The 22,343-nt window shown below is 39.9% G+C and overlaps 1 protein-coding gene across 2 annotated transcripts in view; it reads right to left on the minus strand.

The window, feature by feature from the left end:
• The window catches only part of PLEKHG1 (pleckstrin homology and RhoGEF domain containing G1), a 2,146,741-nt gene that overhangs the window by 1,535,956 nt on the left and 588,442 nt on the right, over positions 1-22,343 (minus strand). For both annotated transcript variants that reach the window (XM_044090606.1, XM_044090581.1), the window contains exon 2: positions 4,370-4,474. In XM_044090606.1, coding sequence (XP_043946541.1) covers positions 4,370-4,385 — 16 coding nt within the window. In that variant the 5' untranslated portion in view covers positions 4,386-4,474. The remainder of the gene's footprint in view (positions 1-4,369; positions 4,475-22,343) is intronic.

The raw sequence follows: 22,343 nt of genomic DNA on the forward strand, positions 1-22,343 counted from the left end.
GAGGGCCTCCATGCATGGGCTAAAATATTTAGGAGCTGCATCTGTCTATCAGTAGTACAGGGGGCAGTCCTGGGGTAAATTTTCTGTTTCCCATCCATAGATCCAAGTTCTGCTTGAATATGGACAGGGATGAACTTTAAGTGGACAGGGAGTCTGTTCCATAGCAGCAGTATCCTCTGTAAGATAAGCCTTTCCTCCAAACCATTCTGTTGAAGTCCCAGAATAGATTTAGATTCCTAGACAGAGTATTTCTGATGCCATTTGACTTGCTGATGTGCACTAAATCCATCAGTATTAGATCAAAGAATGCCTTGTATGTGCCAGACACAGGTCACCTCTTAGCAGCATGTAGGATGCCAATTATGGTGTCAGGGCTTTGAGTCGGTCCACATTGGACATGCTGTTTAGGCCTAGCACACCTTTAGTAAAGCATCTGAATGGGTGTTCCAGTTGCTGCATGTGCCAGACAAATACATGCTAAAGGGGACATTAAATTCATCGACTGGCCTAATGATATTCTATTGTATCATATTGTATCATATTAATATAACAACACTTAAGTTAATATGCTTCACAATGAAATGTACACCCTATGACACTGACAAGACCAATCTGGAAAGACAAAAATATACTTAGGGTGCAACAAACCCTTTGCAATCCAGACCCATTTGGATAATGAAGCTCATATGTTGCTTCCTCTTACTATTAAACCTTCTGTGTTAATGACTTACAAACTAAATGCATGGACTCCATTACGTTAACCCTACTTGCAGGTTAGTAAAAGCTAAATATGATAACCTGGCTAACTGCTCTGTGTAGTTATGTTACTGTAATTAATTTTGAGTCTGTAATTTTCATATGCCTCACACCTCAAAACAGGCTAGTAGATTCACACTTGAATTTCAAAGCTTGTGCACTAAGATGTAATATTCTTTTTTAAGCTGCTTTACAGAAAGAAGCACAGTCCTGGAGAGGTCACTGACTGTACTTCACATCTTGTGTTTTGTTTTTAAGGTTTAAACACAACAGGTACATATATGCAAATCTGGGACAAATTTCCAAATGGAGTGCTATGAAGAAAACATCTGCTGTAAATTATGCACATTTTCACAAAACGTCACTTCTACATGTGCTACAGGTGTCTGGCAAAGGATGAATGATGCACTGGGAAACACATAGGTTCATAGGTGTGTACTAGGCTAATGGCCCTGGAGTCTTTACAAGCCTAGCCCATATGATTACCCTGGCATCGTGCCACCCGACCTTAGTTCCCAGTGCCTCTGTCAAATAGAGCCACTGGAGTGAACCTGGGGTGAATTTTCTATTTCCCATCCACTCATCAAGAGTTCTCTTGAAGAGGGCCAGTGAGGCACTCTGCTTGACATGTATGGGAAGTCTATTCCATAGCATGGGTAGTCTCTGGGTTATGAACCTGTCCCTCCAGCTTGTTCTGTTGATTGTGGTAATGAGGTTGAGGTCTCTGGAGCATGTAGTGCGGAGGGATTGAGATTTCTTTATATGTAGCATTTCTAACAGAACTGGGTCAGACATGGCTTTGTAAGTCAAGCAGTGATCATCTCTATGTAGGTGATATGAGACAGAGAATAGTTGGGAGTTTTTTGAGTCTGTCCATACAGGACAAGTGTTTAAGGCCTAAGATCCTCTTTGCGAGATATTTTTGTGGCCTCTCCAGTTGTTGTAGGTGTCTAGTGAGGTACATGCCAAATGGGACATTATACTCAATGATTGACCTAATGAGAGAAGAGTAGAGGGAGACAATGACCTCTTTCATCCTGGAGGCAAAACCCTTAGTAATGAGATGTGCCACATAGAAGGACTTTCTGACCACAGTGGCAATGTGGTGGTCAAAAGAGAAGCTGCTGTCAACCTGTGATCCCAGATCTCTTATGACGCCTTCTGTGTTCAGTGGACTACCATCGATGTGGTAATTCATGGGAACCAGGTTTTTCCCAAAGGGGATGACGACATTTTTTGGCAGTGAGCTTAAGGCCATAGTTCTGACACCAGTCATTTGTCTCACTGAGGCCTTTCTGTAGGAGGTCAACATCACTTGGGGAGTGAATTATGGCTCCCAACTTGCAATCTGCGAACTTTGCTAGCCAGAGTCCCTTCGTGTTTGACCTGGACTTCAGAGAAGTAGATACCAAACAGGAAAAGACCCAGGACTGAACCCTGTGGGACTCCACTCATGACTGGTCGACAATCTGACTTGGAGTCAGCTACTTTCACACTGTGGGTTCTATCTGTGAGTCAGTTTGCAACCCAGCTAGTGATATAGGGGTTGATGCCTAGCTTAGTGAGTTTTTCTATGATTCCTGAATGGAGAATGGTCTCAAAGGCCTTGGCCAGATCAAGGTAGACTGCATGAACCACCATGCCTTCATCCACAGTTCCGGTGACTGACTCAAAGAAGTCGATCAGGTTGAGCAGCCATGATCTACCCTTCACAAAACCAAACTGTGTGGGATCCAGAGTTTGGTGGTTCCCTATATCTTTATTTATTAGGTCCATGATGATGCATTCCATAGCTTTGCATATCAGACTTGTCAGGCTAATGGGGTGATAGTTCCCAGGGTCTGTAGTCGCTCCTCCTTTGTGGAGAGGGGTGACTGTAGCAGTGCACCATTCGGTAGGGACAAAGCCTGAGGTGTGACTGATTGAAAAGGGCACACAGGTGAGGTGCCAGTTCACTCTGTATTTCATGTAGAACCCAGCCAGGGATATTATCAGGTCCCATAGAAGCTGTATTCTTGGCCTTGAACAGTGCTATTTTACCCTGTGCAACAGTAATACTGGGTGCCTGGCAATCTACTGGTATTGTGATTGTTCCTTTGGTGGGGGAGAGAGGGGTAAAGTTGGCATTGAATCTGTTGGCCAGTATATTGGCAATATCTGTTGGCTCTGTATAGGAGGTGCCATTGAGCAACAGCTCCAAGCAAATCTGGGTATTGCCGTGGAGATTCTTTACATAACTATAGAAGGCCTTGTGGTTGTCTTTACTATCTGCTGCAATTCTGTTTTCATAGCTAGCTTTAGAGGATTTGATGAGGGATCTCAACTTTTTGTTGAGGCTGATAAAGGGAGTTTTTCCAGTCTTGGGACTTCACCTTATTTCTCATCAGTTTCCTCCTCCTGTTGTAGAGTTTGTTTATGGCAGGGGACCACCAGATTGGCTTCCTTTTTTTGGAGGAGAGCATATTGGTTCTATTGGGTATGGAGAGATCCATGCATTTGTGTATGTGTTCGTACAGGTCCTTAGTGTATGATTCGGCAGTCATGCAGCTGTTCTCCAATTGCATGGGTGCCATGAAGTTAGCCACCTCTGTTTTTAGGAGCCCAAAGTTAGCTTGGAGAAGTTTGTCATGGTGGTTACCTTTGCGGGGGGTGGGAGGGATGTGGATTTGCAAGATGATTAGTTTGCGGTCGGATCTAACCAGGGAGGAGTTGACTATTTGTACAGAGCAACGGTCACCCATGTTAGTAATGACCAGGTCAAGGATGTTCCTACCTCTAGTGGGTCCAGGGCATTGGAATTAATGAATTCCAGGAAACGTTGGGCAAGTGTATTAACACATGAGTAGTTTTCCCAGTTAATGGAGGGGTAGTTCAAGTCGCCCAGTATGAGAGTGTTAGGTTGGACCCTAATATTCTCCAGGACACTTAGGAACATGGCATGTGAGTCTTGGGTCATGGTTAGGGACCTATAGCAGGCTATGACCTGAATCGCTGTCTTACCCAATGTTAGCTGCACCTAAAGTATCTCTGAGGTGTCAAGTTGGGCTACCAGTCTGGAGGTGTGCGCATCCTTTATGAATATGGAAATATCACTGCCTTTGGAGCTTCGGTCCAAGTTCTGGGGCCGAAAGGTATGGAATGAGTTATAGCCTGGTAGTGTAAGGGTGCTATCTGCTGCCTTGAACCAGGTCTCTGTTACAGCACAAATGTCGATGTTCTTCATTTTAAGGATACAAAGGTATGGCAAAAGAAATCAGTTCTTCTAGAAGGGTGAGGGGGAAACGTCAAAAAAATTCCATCACTACAAAAATAAGCTGTATGGAAATCCACAGAAACAAAAAGAGAGGCTACAGTCTTAGCAGGTCCAGACAAAGGGCACAAGCTAAACACAGCAGCAAAGCATGCTGAAATTAATGAAATAGAGCACCTATTCTTATTTAACCTTTTTATTTTTACCAGTTTTGTTCCCACACTCAAAGACAGTGGGTGTCATGCTTCTAACTGACCATAGCAAACTCCTTAAGTATATTAACTGTGAAGTAAACAATTTCTGCCTCTCCAGAGAGAGTCAAGATTATACCAGTGAATCAAAACTACCAAGGTAGAGGCTTACCTCCAATCTGAGACATATCCAAAATGGATTAATAAACCAGGGAGCCTTTATATGATGGTGTCTGCATAACAAACTGGTTAGAACAGTCCGTCGCTTTGGGATAACCTGAAAAGAACACAATGTGATAAATGTAAAACTGGCATATAACCTTAAAAAAGTACATGCAAAGTTCAAAACTGTAACAACTTGTGCTTTAATGTTATAGAAGCGCACAGCAATTTAAGTGGGTTAAGCTAGTGCACCTATAGCTGGACAGAATAACAAAAGTGGGAAAGAATTATGTTGCAGATGGACTTGTGATCCATTGGTATGACCATAAGGAAACTATTTTTGGAACAGATACAATAACTAGCCAGCAGTATTACTTAGCAAGAACCAACAGCAGTCAAAATACTACAAATGAAACACACTGCTCCAGGTATTAAAAACATCCAAAAAGTTAAGATGCATGTGTTTTTTCACTTGCTTGAGATATCTTTGTACTGATGTGGTAAAAAGCACATCTGTACAAAGAAGTAAAAACTATTAATGGAGTACTCCATGAAACACTGAGACAAGTTAGTACCTGACTTCTGTTTCTAATTAACTGGGTGATAATCAACTACAGAATCAACAGTGAGCAATCAGAAACATTTCCTTCAGAAAAAAATGCTTATGAAGAGAAGCTATATAATCAAAATTAAAAATCTGATTCTCTGTGGATTGCTGTCATTTTAATTGCAAACATTTCTGCTCATTCAGCATGGGCACCAAGAGTGATTTGTCATAGAAGACCCTGAATCTGCTAAAGTTGCTGCCCCACTATAACTTTATGAATTGCCTACTATCTGTAAAAAATTAAGTTATTAATCCCTGCAGCACCAGGGCCCTTTCAGACCACCCTTATCTTAATTGCTGCTTAATTGTAGAATCCAGCTACACTAGGTTAAATTAATGCAAGCCAAATACTCCATACTATGCAGAGTAAGTGCCTTAGAAGGATACTCATTTAATTCCATTCTTATCCTAGCCTCTGTGGTGGTTAAACACAGCTCACATACACAAATGATTTTTTGCTTCTCCGTCAGCAATCACTGTTGGTCAGAACATTCCATGCCTTCGTGTCACCATACTGTGAATAGAAATCTGACGCTTCGCATTTAGTACTCAATTCACCCATCTGGCCATCCAAGTCAAGGCTGCAAAAGCAGGAGGCAGATGTATTGTCTTTATATTACAGTATGAGTGTCCATGATGAAAGCAAAAAAAAGACATATTAGAGCTTTATTCTAAAGCCAGAAAACATCTGCTTGTACCTGGAAGCAAACCTGCACCAGTTTTGCACAGACGTATAAACAAAGCATGACAAGAAAATGTCTCAAAAAACATTCTTCAAATGTAGGTCATTAACGTGACACATTTATTCCAGGTAATACTGTCATGTGAAAAGTAATTGTAAATGTTTGAGACGATAAATGTTGCAGTACTGCTCCTCGGGTCTTCCTATCATGCAGAAGCCCATGAACAGCCTGATTTCCAAAGTCTTTTCATCCTCCCTAGCTAACGGACATCTGATGGTATAAGAGGGGCATCAGTCGGTGCCATTTCTAAGCAGCAGTCTGATGCCTGAGGACAGCACTACCTTTCCAGATGTCACCAAAACCTTTCTTGGATAATGGAAGAGGATGGGCCAGGTATGTGTAAGCAGAAACAGCAGGGAATGATGAAGAATATGGCTACCCAAATAATGTGCTTTCTTCATCCCTCCTCCCTACCCTACCTCCCCAAATGGAGGAAGATAGGAGAGGCCAGCAGACTGAGGGGCAGGAGGGAGGGAGTTTGTACTGCAACACTGATCTTTTCTAACATCTACAATTATTGTAAGTTTGACACAACTGCACGATGTTCTTCACAGACAGTTCTATAGTATCGATCCTTGGGAGGACTCCCAAAGCTATTAGTGGGGGCTTTTGTTGGTCCCTGGGAGAGCAGGTTTTGTAGAACAGCAGTTGCAAACCCTGCACTAGCTCTGGAGGCATTGGTTGAATTGTAGTGTCTGGTAAAAGTGTAGACAAATGTCTATGTTGCAGCTTCCAGGATAGCCTGTGTAAGGAACACCTTTGGGGAAGGCAGTGATGACTGCACTGTGTCTGGTGGAATGTGCCTGACATAGGTTGGTACTGGCTTACTGTGGTGAGCATAGCAGAAAGTGATGCAGATGGCTAACCATTTAGAGGTAGTCTGTAGATGGGTCTAGCTTATTTTTCTTCTGCAAAGGCCACCAGTAGTTGGTCTGATCTGTAAGGGAATTTTATCCTAAGTAATATCTGACCTGATAGTATACTTCCAGAGAATACAAGATTTGTTCTGCCTTATTCTTTGCGTTAGGAAAGAACACTGGTAAAGGAACAGTTTGGTTCAAGGAAAGCTTTGACACTACTTTAGGCAGAAAGGACAGATTAGTTCTAAGGCTAACCCTGTTCCTATACACAGTGAATGCTTCCTTGAATATCCAAGCTTGTAGTTCTGAGACCTGCCTGGTTGATGTTTAGTTATGAATAGGATGATCTTCCAAATGAGCATCTTTAAAGAAGCAGATGCTGCTGGCTCAAAAGGTGGCAAAGTTAACTTCTATAAAGCATTGTTTAAGTCCTAGGCAGGGACTCTAAGGTGAATGACCCCTTTCAGAAAAATCTTCATATAGGAGTGGGAATAAATAGGAGTGGAGCAGGAAAGGCAAGCAGCGATAGCTGAAGTGTGAACTTTAATACTGGAGTAAGAGTGTCCTTGGTGGAATAAACACAACAGGTATTGTAACAGAAGGTTTATGTCTGCATGTGGTGAGTCAATGTTTTTGTTCTTGCACCATAGGGAAAACCTTTTCCATATGAATAAAGTATGATTTTTCTGGTAGTTGGTTTTTGAGCCTCTCTCAGGATAGACAGCACTTCTGTAGAAAAGACTGAATTATACAGGATCAGGAACCAATCCTCCAAGCTACTAGTCTGGGTGTCGTCAGGTGATGATGAATGAGAGATGCTTTTAAGCTGAATAAATAGGTCTAGCACTTGTAGCAGGATGAAAAATCTTCCTTCACTCAGGGCCCAGAGTACGGACAACCAGTGTTGTCTTGATCAGAAAGGGGCCATGAGAATCATGCTCAGCTTGTTTGACCTCATCTTTATCATTACAATGGATATCAGAGTAAAGGGTGGGAAGGCATAAAGGAAGAGACCTGTCCATGATGGGTTGCTGACCAAAATCTTGTTGGCAAATAGGTCTATGCTAGGGGGCTCCAATAAATGGGTGAGGTCCAGGAAGATCTCCTGTCTTAATATCCATTCATTGGGGGTCTAAAATGTCTCTGCTCAATGAATCTGCTAAAATGTTGTTCCGGACTATGATGTAGGATGTTAATCAGAGTCATTTGCGATTGTTGTGCCAAGAGTCAAATCTTTATTGCTAGACTGCAGAGGGGGAAGGATTGAGTTCTCCATTGTTCATTGATGTGCCACATAATCATGGTTTTGTCAATCCAAATCTGCAAGGTGCCTGGGGATAGATAACTCTGAAAGGCTTTCATAGCAAGAAAGACTGCCAGCAATTCTTTTGATTTATATGAAGTTTTCTTTAGTCTGGGGTCCAGATCACCTGCACATTCAAGAGGCCCAAGTGTGCTCTCAGTGCTACCTCAGAAGTGTCTGTGGTGATGGTCTTGTCTATATCTGGCATGAAAACACTTTACAGGGATTCAACTTGATGGTGTCTTTCCACCAAAGTTGTTCTCATTTCTGGCATGGTAAAAGAAGCACCCAGGTTGCCAGGGATTGACAGTCTTACAGTGGATATAAAAAGTGTACACACCCCTGTTAAAATGTCAAGTTTCTGCAATATAAAAAAATGAGACCACAATAAATCATTTCAAAACTTTTCCCACCTTTAATGTGATCTATAACCTGCACAATTCAACTGAAAAACAAACAAATCTGTTAGGGAAAAAAATAACGTACATCTTCTTCAGTGTGCTATAACTGGAGATAGACATTTGGTGAATATTCTGGGACTAGTGGACAAACTAAATGAACAGACTTGGTAGTGGGAACCTGCTGCTATAAAATGAAGGCATCTTATGTGTTTTTTTGCTATAAGAACATGAAGATAGGCATCTTTTAGGTCAACTATAACAACGTATGTTCCTGGAAAGATCATGGGCAGCAGTTTCTGTAGGGTAAGCATCCTCAATTTGGAAATGGTTAGGAACTTGTTTAACTTGGAGAGGACTAAAATTGGTCTCCAAGTACATTCCATTCTTAGTACTAGAAAAAGTAGAAACCTGTTGCCTCCTCCCCTGAAGGAACTGGTTGGATGCAAAAGCTCTAGTAAGATGGATGGAAGGAAAGATTTCTGGCCCTTTGGAGCCTTCAGTATCCCTAGGAAGGGAGGTCACACTCTGAAAAGGATGAAGTAACTTTTTCTATGATTCCTAATACCCACAGGTCTGAAGTGATGTTCCACTGGTGCAGAAAGGAAGAGAAACTTCCTGCTAGGGGAATGGAAGTGGGGATGGAGCTGTGGATAGTCAAAGCTGTTCTCTTTGGTGGGGGGGGGGGTTGTAGAATCTTTGGGACCCCCAGGCCTGAGATGTTGCTCAGGTTGATATCTTCTGGATGGTCTTGGTCTTTACAATAGGGGACACCTACCCTTATCTTGCCTGGGTGAAAAAGGCCAAGATTTGGAAGGGTAATTTCTATTATATCTATGGGTTGGGGACAAACAAAATTCATTTTTAGTCTTTGTTTTCCTTTTCCTTTCTTGTCCGGTTTCTTGAAAACCTTCATTGCAGTAGGCCAAAGAAAGAATACTTTATGCAGTGGGGTGTTCAAAAGTTCATTCTTTACTTGGTCAGAAGTGGCTGTGTCCTTAACCAAGCATGCCTCCTGTAGAATTATGGAATAACAACCTTCTCCCTCAGTATCCAATGTTCGGACATCAGAAGCTGAGGCCTGCTGAATGGCCTCAGACCCGAATGAAGTAGAAGTTGGTGAGAGTAAAGTTGAATGGCCTTCTACCATGAAGGCTTCCAGAGAGGTCATGTCACTGGACTCAGGCATGGATATCACTGGACTTGGGGCCTGCAAAAGCCTCTCACCAGAGTCATGAGTTGACTTACTTGCAGACACAGAATGATCAACTTCCGCAAATTCCTTTTTCCTTAAGACTTTTTATCTTTTCATTTCTTAGGCAAAGGAGCAGCTGAAGCAGAGGAGGGCAGAGAGGTGGCATGGAGTAGTGCAGAGGATTCCATGTGTGCTTTAAGGATGTCAGCCCTACACTTAAAGATTTTAGCTCTTAACCTAATACTAGCCTGACAACTAGAAATGTTGTGCTGAGTCCTCAAGCAAAACAGACAAAAATAATGAAAATCTTTATGCAGGATTTGCTTCCCACACTTCAAGCAGCTATTAATTTTTTTGAACATTAATCAGAAAAAAGAATTCCCAATGTAGTTCTTATCTGAAAATTGTTTGTTGAAAACTCTGAAGAAAACAAACCAGCTGATGAACTGTAAGAATTAGGTAAATGTAGCAATACATCAGCCTGCAATGCTAGAAAGAACCGAAGATTGTGCCAAAAGATGTCCCTCTTATACCCTGATGTTAGAACATTGATCACTGGATGTTCATTGGCTAGGCATGATGGAAAAGTCTCTGGAAATCAGGCCTGTGGTGGGCTTCTGCATGGCAGAAAAACCCAAGGATCCGTACTGCAACACTGAGTAAGAACATCATCTCACATGCGACTGGTCAGAGTGCTGCAAAATAAGCTAAGTATTTTTCATTGTATACAGAATATTAGCAATGCAGGCTGATTAGTGATCTACATGATGGGTCTGAACTATACTGATAATAACAAGGAAGACAAATCTACATATAATCTGCCAGCTTCAACTGACTTATCAGGTTATCTTAACCCTATTTATGTATAGCCGAGAGTCACTCTTTGTGCGACTGTGCATTTTGTATAAACGAGAACGTGGAGTACTGAGCAGCTGCAGCAGCAATGAGCACTTCCCCAGTGCCCACCTATTATCAGAACACAAAACAACTGCAGTCTGGCCTGTAACTAAGAACTTGGAAACACTTTGCATCAGTGAGAGAAGGGGGCAAGACAGAGTTTTTCACTGCAGTTCAGTGTTTATCACATCTTCAGATTTACTGGCAGGAGTATCAGTATCTGTCAGAGATATTATCACCTCAGCATGGATCCCTTGAGAAACCACATTTGAACTCCTAGATGTCCATACCACCCTAAGCAAGATTAATTACCATTTTACAGTTAGCTATAAAACATCTTTAAAGCACCCTTTTGAGTATGATAGCTATTTTAACACTTTTGCTGAAATTCCCATTAAACCAAACACCTTTCTACTGGGAGACTTGGACTATCCATCAATAAAATGGATGACCTACACTGCCAATGTTCAGCATACTCAATGCATCCTTGACATTACAAATGCTAACACTTTTGTTCAAGTATTTAACAATAATACTTAGGGGCCCCAATATACTTGATTTTGTTTTCCCAGAAATGACAAATTCTTCAACATCTTTTATGTATCATCCTCCCTTGTTAAATCAGACCATAAATCATTGACCTTTTCCATTAAAATGCATGGTACTTCCCTTGTAATTATCTCTGTGTTTAGGGACTTGTCAAAAGCAAAGCTTTTCCAGTTACACAGCTGGTTTGGCTTAGTGGTGTGTTGCTCTGATTGCAGTGCACAGGGTCCTGGGTGCAAGACTTGGCAGTGATACCTTTGGATGGCACAGTGATATAGCGATAGCATTATCACCTCACAGCAATTGGTTCTCTGGTTTGATTCTTGGCTGGGGTGTCTTCTGTGTGGAGTCTGCATGTCCTCCCTGCGTTGGTGTGGGCTTCCTCTGACATGCATCTAGAGGTTTCTCCCCAGGCCTCCACTGGAAATCGGCTTCCAGGTATACAAATGTTAAATAAATAAATAATAAATAATATTTGATGACTTAAATAAATGCTGATATAATCCTCCTTTAATGGGATCCTGTTATTAAAGTTGTACCTAGGCCTTTTTACTTTTAATCCCATGTAAATTGCATTGATAAGGCAGTCCCATTCCTGCACCAAATATAATGAGAAATTTGAAAGCAAACCCTTATGGTGGACAAACTATAAAAATAAACTATACGCCAACAGAAATTAATTATTTAATGCCTATAAGAGGTCTCATTCTAACTTCCCAAAGACCACACATTAGTAAGTTAGCAAAGAGCTTAAGGTTACCATTAAGAAGCTCAAAGCTATGTATAAACTTAAAATAGCCATTAAGACCAAAAAACAACTACAAATATTTCTTTAACGGTCAGCAAGTTAAGAACTAACACTAAACAATGTTCATAGCTAGTAAGCAATAATACTGCTGATTCTGATCTAAATAATGAGCTGGCTAATATCCTGTTTGAAATATTTTAGTCCACCCACAGTTATAGCAGTTCCACAGTCCAAGCTACCCAAATAAGTAAGTCCTTTCAGCCATCTCAAAAGTTAAGAACACCTAGCTACCTGATTATTAATATCAAATATGGCTCATCTGAACCCCTTATTTAGCCCGTTTAATCTCATTCTCTCCATTGGGTACATTCCTGAAACCTGGAGAGCAACAATTATATTGCAGTTACACAATGGTGGCTCAAACAAGGACCATGGAGACTACAGACCCATTAGCTTCACTAGCCTTGTATGAAAAGCTATGGAGTGTATTACCTCAGACCTCACTAATCCAGATATTGAAAATCTCTTAACTCTGAATCATCAACAATTTGTTTATGTCAAAGTAAGGTCCTACATTTTTATCATCATTAATTTCTTCAAAAATGCCACCAAAGCAGTGGATGGTTGTTATGCAGTCAATACAGCATACCTGGACCTGGACAAGGACTTTGACATAATTCCACATGGAGGCATTATTGACAGGCTCCTAAAATTTGAAAATAAATTGTACAATTGTGAAAGAACTTACCATAACAGTAGATGACCTTCTGATCACTGTGACAGTATTCCAAACAGATACATTTTCATCTCTGATGTCTGCTTGGGTTGCAAATGTTTCAACCTCCCAGCAGCATATGATCAGTGTACAACCTTATCTCAAGGGTAAGGGTATATAAAGTGGATATAGGAGCATAAATCCTCAGACTATCTCCAAACCAGCGGCCTAAAGATATCTGAGAGGAGGAGAAGAAAGGGCCATATCAGGCCTAGTGTCTGTCAGAAAGGACAGCAAAGAAAATGAAGAAAGGAAAATGGGAAGAAAGGGGGAAGGAGGTTAGGAAGGAATACTGCAACAGTGATCAGTAGGACATCTACTATTATAGTGAGTTCTTACACAACTATACTTTATCCGGACTGAACCATTGATACAGTATTCCAAGCAGAAGGGTAATTCACAAAGCTTAAGGGAAGAGAAGGGAGGATGTCTGAGAATGGCAAGAACTATCCAAGAGTCAATAAAGGAATGACCTAAGGAAATCTACCCCAGACCTGGAAAAGGTATTAATTCTGTAGTGTTTTGTGAAAGTGTGCACAGAACACCAGGTAGCAGCTTCCAGGATGGTCCTGGAATCTTCCCCTTTGTAGAAAGCCCCAGAAGAGGTTATTGCTCTAGCAGAGCGAGCTTGTGGGAAAGAGGGCAAGGATTTGCCTTGGTGTAAGTAACAAGAGTAATTGGGTTGGGAGGGTGGCCTAATGGTTAAGGTGTTTGCCTTACAAACACAAGGTGCAGGGTTTGAGTCTCACAAGGGATAATTGGATAGGCTTAAAATGGCCTGCAAGGGTAGTTAGCCTAGTACTAACCTATGAACCTGTCTATCTAAAATGGACTTGGAAATAGTTTGCTTGGATTCTGGCTGGCTCAGCTTGGAGTCCACAGAACAGACAAATGTCTGGTCTGACTTATGAATAGATATCTTGTTCAGATAAAATCTTAGTTGTCTGTGCACATCTAGGGAGTGAAGAAGTCTTTTACCCTTGTTATGTGAATCATGAAAGAAAGTAGGCAGATTGTTGGCCTGATAGAGTGACATGTTATATACCACTTTTGGTATGAAAATGAGGCAAAGTGAGTTTTTCCAGCACAATGGTGAGATCCCAAGTTGGGTACATGGGGGAGGGGCACATGTTTTCTTGGAGGGTTTGAGTGTAGAACCTCTTTTAAAAATGATATGCCCTCAAGAATGGACAGAACAGGCAGACTAAGGGGAAGACAGGTCAAAATATCTGAAAAGTGGGCTTTAACACTAGAACACGCCAGACCACTTTTCTTGAACTCAGATAGGATAAGACAAGAGGAAACTCTGGTCATATAGGGTCCTGACTGTTTGCTTGACACCATACTGAAAATCTTGTCCATTTGGCAATGCAGGATTTTTATGTGGTGAGCTTCCTTGCCTTCTAGAGAACCCTAAACATGTCCTCAGAAAATAGGTGCCTGGATGGGATCAGTATCCTATTGTCCACAAACTTACATTGAGGGATGATAGGTTTGGTGATGCAACAAGCCCTTCTGTAATGTGATCAGGATCACTTTGTGGGGTAGATTGTGGTGACTGTCCCTGGCTAAGTGATAGAGAAGAGGGGAATCAATGCTGCCTTGGCCAAAAGGGAGTCACCAGTAGAATGATTTTTATCTTTGTGGATCTTCAGTAGAACTTTTGGTAAGAGAAGAAGTGGATGCAAGCCATAAGGAAACTTTTCCATCCACTGGAAGGATAATACATCTGTCCTCCAAGCCAGTGGGCAGAGAGTTCTGGTGCAAAAGACAGGGGCTGTCTGTTGCTCTATGAAGAAAATAACTCTCTCTTTGGTGTTCCCCACCTGGGGACTACATCTAGAAATACCTGTTGTGAATCCATTTGTGGAGGTCTTCAATGGACTTACTAAGAGTCTGCCAAGATGCTGTTCTGGGTCAGAATGTACACTGCTTAAAAGCAACATGCCTGGCTTGGTGGCTAGGTCCCAAGCAATCTGACTCAACCTGCATAACTGATAAGATCTGTTTCTATCTTGGTTGTTATTGTAACACATGACTGTTATGTTATCTATAAATACTATTAGAGGTCCTGGTTTCTAGAGGTGGGCAAATATTTGTAGGGCCTGAATGACAGTGGTCATCACTGTCAGGCTAATGGATGTGTTCTTCATTGAGGTTGGACTGCAAATGACCGTGGGCCTTGTAGATTCCTGTCCATTCCATGATACACATTCAAATCTCATAAATACAGTCCTAGGAAATTCTGGAGAGAAGTCAACACTATCACAGGAAGTAACCTGCCTCACACATTTACAGTTATTACCTTCAGTTTATCTGGTAATGATTTCTACAGGCACTTTAGTAACCTCCCCAAATGTGCTGCAAAGATCCACACACATGCTCCCTCATCCCACCCACAATATATTCCTCTCTTATTTCCAGCAAATCTCATTCAAAGCCAGCATCACTTTAATGGAATAAATATAGCTGTAAGATCCCCCAGGTATAGACAACCAACACCATGGTTCATATACTATTGTCAAGACGTCATTGTTGCACCCCTAAAACATATCTCTAATCTTTGCCTTACTACCAGCACTATATCTAATATATGTAAATCTGCCATAGTAAAACAGCTTCTCAACAAAAACAAGCAATGTTCCTGTAAATAAAATGAAAACAATGTCATCTGTGCTGGCATGTCTGGCAGGAGATTTGTGTATATTGTCGAATTAACTTGCATTGCATGCCAGCATGTCTAATTGTGAAATGTAAATAAGTTTTAAAATGTTGAATATTTCCCTGTTTATATACGTTTAGAGAATCTGTCAGTGTTTTGATGCATTTCTAATTGCGCATGTTTAAGAGGGATATTCTAAAGTACTGTGGAGAATCAGCCTAGCAGTGAGTGATGTCATTAGAATGTTCCTGGTTGCTAAGTGATTATTTAAACAGCTGATTGACAGAAAAATAACTTTTTCAAACAGCTGACTTTTTTTAATAATAAGACAGCTGACACTGTAGTTTGTGAACAGCAGCAGTTTGTGAAGTACAGTCAGTTATAGTGCTGTGCAGTCAGTGGACACCCATGAAAGAGAACTCACCAAAAACTGTAAACCTACCTTGGCCTTGCTGTTATGTGTTAGATTAGATCAAGGACAGTATTCTTTAATTAGATTAGAAAAGCTTAGCTATTAAGATGGAGATTTTTCCAAAATAATGGAATCCTACCCTGCAGTTTAATTTTACATTTCCAGTGATTAAGCTCTGATGTTTATTGAAAGCTATTGATTTACATTCTTGCAATCATTTCACTTATTAAATTTTTTTCATTACTTTACATTGTGGCTGGAAATCAGTGTTATTCTTTAAAGATCAGAAAGTGCTTATACCTGTTGATAGCCCCCAGGTGGTCCCTTCAAAGGGCCTGGCTGCTCTGGTCATAGCTATCATTTATTCTGATATTTAATTTTCATAATTGGATACCCCTATAGAAGGGCATGAAGATATTCTGATTGGTGGCAGCATTACAGTATTATTTTGGGGAAGGGACACAGCTGGAAATCTGTGTCAGGCGTTCCAAGAAGTGTTTAAATGTGAGATTTAAATTTACTTAGAGTGTGAGTATATCAGAGGTCTTGAACTGGTGCACATTGCTCTGAAGTGTGTAATAAGGGGTTACATTAGGGGTAGACAGAGGTATATAGTCCATTCCCAGGAAAATAGAGTGTGGCCCTATTGTGCTCTTAGGAAAAACTGTGAAATATTACTTCTGTTTAAGTGACAGTTTCACACTGGATCAGAAGTGAGGATTGAAACTCTTTAGTTACTGATTCAGGATAGTGAGGGATGCCACATTTAATTGGTGGCAGTCCGGTGGGATATAGCTGGATGTCACACTATTATCCCATCTCCATTCTTCCAACCGTGTACAAATCTTGGAGAAGATTGTCTATCTTCAACTCACAGAATATGTAACTAAATACCACATTCTGCCACAAAAAATATAGTTTCTGGTGAGGAAGGAGAACAGTCATATCCATCTAGTCTTTGACCAATTACATTTTCATGTCAATGGACAAAAGCATGTTCACTTGCACAATTTTTATAAACTTCACCAGAGTTTTTAACTTGGTCAATCACTCCTCTCAGATCTAGACATTAGCTCTGATGCCATTCTTTGGTTTCAAAGTTATCTGATTAACCACTATTTCTCTGTGAATGTAACTCCTTTACCCCCTCCCCTCCTCAAGGTCGCACACCAAGGATCTATTTTTGCCCCACATTCTGGTCTACATATACATCAATGCACTTCCACTTGATCTTCCTTACCTTTTGCTCCTATGCACAGGTGACATGGTCCTCTACTGCTCTAACCACTCCCTGACTACCTTACAGTAAAATCTACAATCTGACTTTATTCACCTCAGTGACTGGATCTTTACTAAAAACATCACACTAAATGCATACACAACTAAATGTATGACTTTTGCTACTAAAAAAATTCAGCAGACCCAAGAAAACATTAACAATTTATGATTAAAGAAATTATCCCTTAGAGCAAGTCTCCTCTTTCAATTACTGGTCTTTGGTTTGATCCGAACTTCTACCTACATCTTCATAATACACAAAAAAGAAATGAATCCCCTTCTTTTCTGGGAAAAAAAATATATATCCATTTCTCTTACACTCCACCAGATCTACAATACACAAACAAACTGACTTCTAATTAACTAAAGACCAGACCTGCTCCTAGGATTAGAATTGTTCAAACTCCTACAGGACAATAGTCACCCCCCCTTTGATCTCACATGTCATAAGACATACCCCCACACACAATCTAAAACTTGAACAATTGTGATACTAAAACAGAAATCACACAGTCCAAGCTATGCATCTCTGATCATGCATTCTCAATTCTTGTGCTTAAACTGTGGAAGTCTCTCCACCTGAAATGTAAGACTAACTCTTATTCCAAAATACTACTCTACCACTGTACTGTTTTACTGCCACTTGTATATTATTGTACTGTGATGTCTGCTTAGGTTTTACTCCAAGCTGTGGCTGAAACTGGTCAGAATTTATCAGTGCTCTACTCTGGTAAACGGATTCAAACAAACATATATACCAAAGGTATGCTAACTGCTGCAGTTTTTTTGTTTAACAAAAAAGGCCCCTAACATTTTTAAATGACTGACTTCTGATAAATTGTAATTATCTGGTATCCCCATGACAGCCTGTCAAAAGACAATTATTTAAAGAATAGAACTTTAATACTATCAAACATTTGTAAATTTAACCTCCTCAAAAGTTCATGGCACTTCAGATGGCTAGAAATGTAGACTTTTACCAAGTACAGTGTTTATTAATGTCCTGTTTGCAGCATAAAATAATTATTAAATAGATTCCTGTCATAGAGACTCCCATTGCTTTGGAACAAAATTCCAAATTACATCAGGCAGAGCCCCTCACTAACACTCTTCAAGAGAAACCTTGACGAGTGGATGGGAAACAGAAAATACACCCCTGGGATCACTTCACTGGCTCTGCTTGACAGAGGATCAGTTAATTAATCAATGGGGCGGCGAAAGCCGACACACTCTGGCTAGGCTTATAAATGCCCTACCAAAAAATAAATAAATAAATAAAGGGACCATATTAAGAGGGACCAAGATTCCATCTGACAGATGTATGCTGGCATTTATACCACCATCAGGAAATCTAGGTTTTGAATTAGATTTATTTTATTTACCTACTTTGTAGTGTTAACTTAATAAGCAAACCAGTACAAAGTGATCCTTTTTAAGCTATGACTTGGGCCACAAGGCAAGTGGACCTACACAGAACTAGTTAAGCCAAATCAATATAATTTATGAATAAAGCATTGTTATGCAAAGTGCAATTGATATTCAGAGCGCAAAACTAAAATAGCAGAATAAAAATTAGCTAGCAGGGTTTTTATTCAATGCACAGTAGATCAAATAAAGTACTACTAAATCCCCAATGCCAAAAGACTAGATAGAGAAAGACCAAGGTTAAAAGGCCAAAAGTCAAACACCTGAGAACATTTATAGCTGAACCATAAAATAATGAATGTCACTTTGTAAACATACTGACAGACTACATGCCTGCAACATCAGTTTGTTACTTTGCAATACTATAAAACTATACAACATTAATTTGCATTCTCCACCAACTTCCCTACCCTTGGTCAGGTGTGAACTGAGGGTTGTTTGATCCTGGACATAGTATATATAAATATAAAGTAATGCCTAATTTTATCACCACATTATTTTTGGCCATGTCCTGAATACTTTGAGAGGTGTGAAGAGATCCCCCCAGCCATGTCACTGTAATAAAAGTAAAGAGACATACATACACACACACACATTCTGTGGATAGTGTCTACTGCTAACACTACCTACAGTTAAGATAGTTTACTGCTACTATTTAACATAAAAAACGGTACTTACGTATTATCACCACCACAACTTCTCTGCATTCATGGCATTCTCAGCAACATTCTGTTCTGAATGAGGTAACCTGCTGCCGAGCGTTACAAAGCATGCTGTTAATCGAATGTTCAGCTTATGTTTTCAACATGTCTATTTTTTGGTTTTACAAAATATCGTGGTAACCATGTTGAAAGCATAAACGGAACACTTTCTTGTTTTTCTTTTAAAGTAGTATCACAAACAAGCTTAGGAACACTTTATTGGTTGGCTGTTATGCAACCACACTTTACTCGGTTTTCACAGTTGAAATGGCACACAAGCTTAACATTTTGTAAAGCCTTTTAATGAGGATTATATATTAACAACAGGACTGAAAACATTTGAAAAAAAAAAAAAGCAGAAATTAGTTTTTGGACTTTTTAATTTTTGGCGGTGGAAATCTAACTCCTATCACTGTTAGAATTGAGTCAAAGCAGTCCTTTTGCTTTGCTGTTTGTGCTTCACGCCAGATAAATTCAGCAAGGTAAGAATCCAGATAGTGATGGGCAGTACCCAGTGGTGGCTGGTGACTTCAAATTAAAGGAGGGCTGCAGGAGACAGCTGAATGGGTGGGGCCAATTGGGAAGGGGTGTGACCAACTAGAAAGGGGTGGAGCTATGCACAAAACCACAACAACTGGAACTTTAAATAAATACGCTGCCCTGGGTGCCAAACAGTCATTACGAGAGTCCAATCAAGACAAAATGAAGTGTAGAAAAAAAACATATTTCAATGCATTGGCTACATGACAACTTACTTAATATCCAGATGGAAACAGGTTGCTTGTGAGGCATGAAAAAATAAATTACTTTTAAATACATTAATGGAATGCCTGTCAAAATTAAGTATAAAAAAACAAGCAGCACTCAACTCAAACCACTACTCCTTGCACTGCAGTTCTAATTATAATTTATATTCAGCTTTATAAAATTACCAAGTAACATGCTGAAAGTAGCAATCTCTGTGATACCCCCCTTGTAAAAATGTTTCTTATCCAGAAGACCTGCTGCCTGACACAACTATCTACTTGTTTCATGGGGAAGACATGATCAAAGTAAAAAATGAACAGCAAACAAGAAACAAGCTCAAGATAAATTGCTTAACGGATTCCTGCACAAGTTATGGACCACACATGATAGATTGGCATTTTGTTTACTTTACGGGTAAAGCCTGCAAAGATGACTGCAAGTCTCCAACAAAGGATGACTGCAAGTCTCCAACAAATGTAATGAGCTTCTGAAAATACTGTAATCCTGTCCTTTTATTACAAATACTGTCATATGCATTTCAATACCCAAGGCTTATACATTATCTAGTTATGTAAATATTCTCTGCATGGCAACAACGAAAAGGCTTTCAATGCTGGTAATTCTTTAACAGTATACTTATTAAAGCTTACTTGCATCTTACAATCTCCGACAAGCTTACCTGATGGTCATTAAATCATTGCTACTAAAACAGAGCAACAGGGCACTGTGACAGCATGCATTTCCTGAATAATAAGAAGCATAAATCAACAGTATAAAAATATGACAGAAAACCAGAACAATCTGCAAAATCAAGGACAGATGAAAAGCCACGGTCGTACTTGTGGTCTACCTTGGATGGGGGAATACTCTGCATACTTACACTGCATAACTGCTCCTTGCCTTCCTTGGACACATCCAGAGCCACTACAATGGGGAGTGGGGTGCAACAAGTATGTCACAATTTGAAATGTCTCTGGCTGATGGTGATGGCTCTGACACTCATACCTCTCAAATTCAGAGCAACTAAAAGTGGGACACAGGCCCAAAAATAAGGACAATTTTTAAATATTGCTCTTATTAACTTAGATAATAGAACAGTAGTAGGTCTTGCATTAGTACGAATTTTCTGAAGGGTATGAAATCTGAAACTCAAATGTCTGCCATTATTTTCTAACTTCAATATTTAATGACTTGCCACTAATTTGCCAGAAAACCACAATTTTACGAAAAACAGACCAAAAATGTGATGCAAAAATATAAAGTTGCCACACAATACAGCTGGGAACCTGTCAAAAAAGGGACAACTTTTTAATATTAACACTGTTAACTTGAGCAGCTAACAAAATAACAGCATCTACATGCATTTCTGAAATAAAAGTAATCTATAACTCTGATCATTACAGTTATATATAATTGTAAACCCTCCACGTTTTCTTCCAAAATTGCCATTTTGAGGAGGGATTATTAGGGGAGAGCAACATTTTGAGCCAAAATTGGTGACAATTGAGAGGTTTGGATATTCCTAATTCTACAAAGCGATTTGCACGTACCTTTCAACCTCTTAATGCAGGAAATCTGGACAAGGCCAAATATATTGGGGGAACATACAAACACTACTAAAAATTGCTCTTGTATAAACTTAAGACAGTTGATAGAATAACAGGTCTTGCATTAGCATGCATTTTTCTGAAGGTTATGACGTCTGAAACTCGATGTCTGTCATTTAGTGACTTCATTCCTAAATGATTTTCTAGAAAACCACAAATTTTATGAGGAACAAACCAAAAATAAGAAGCAAATATCTATTCATTCTGCAAAAATATGGACAATTGAGAGGTATAGTTCAACCGGGGCTGTCTGAGTTTGCTACCCTTCCCTCCCTCACAAAATCATGGTCGAATGAAACCTCCCCCCTGCAGCCATTCCAATGTCCCATTCCTTGGTTATTTTGCCCCATTTACCATAAACACTGTAATGTGCATACTGCTTTACTTCAGCGATGATTTAGATTTAATTTGAAAGTTTTATTTTGCATTTTACAGCACAAACCCTAATAGATATCGGTTAAACAAAGCAATGCAGTCTCACAATGAAAATAGACTTAGCATTAAAACTTCTCTGCCCTTGAAACTCACATGCATTCAAACAGCATTGAAACCCACATTCAAGGAAAATACATTTTGCCAGTGGCAGATAATGATTAACTTTCGGCTGTTTTCAAAATCATAGGCCCCTTGAACATGAAACATACACATGCTCTTTGATACACCTTCCTGACTGTATTACATTATATTCCTTGAACAATACAGTACAGTTGTTAGAGGGCATTTTAAATTTATTGTTTTGAACATTTTTCCAGTAAACAATGAAACAAAATGCATGCACCAATGACAAAACTGTCCAATTCAGAACATTTCCATCATAAAAAGTCTACTCAACCATCTATAGTCCACCAGTATCAGTAAAAGAAATCTGTAACTAATAAAGAGGTTGCTGCTAGCAAACAACTTTATATGTCATTGTTTCATCTACAAATAAAGTGCCTGTTGCCCTTGAGGAATAAATTGCCTATATTGCATGCATTAAAAAAATGATAAGCTAGTAATACCACAATAGGGAATGGATGGCAAACTGATAACAGGTTTATAGTTACTAGGTATCTTTGCCAAAAAGGACTGCAGCATCCA

This window comes from Protopterus annectens, chromosome 1.part0, assembly GCF_019279795.1.
Source record: "Protopterus annectens isolate FY-2018-M chromosome 1.part0, PAN1.0, whole genome shotgun sequence".
Lineage (NCBI taxonomy): Eukaryota > Metazoa > Chordata > Ceratodontiformes > Protopteridae > Protopterus > Protopterus annectens.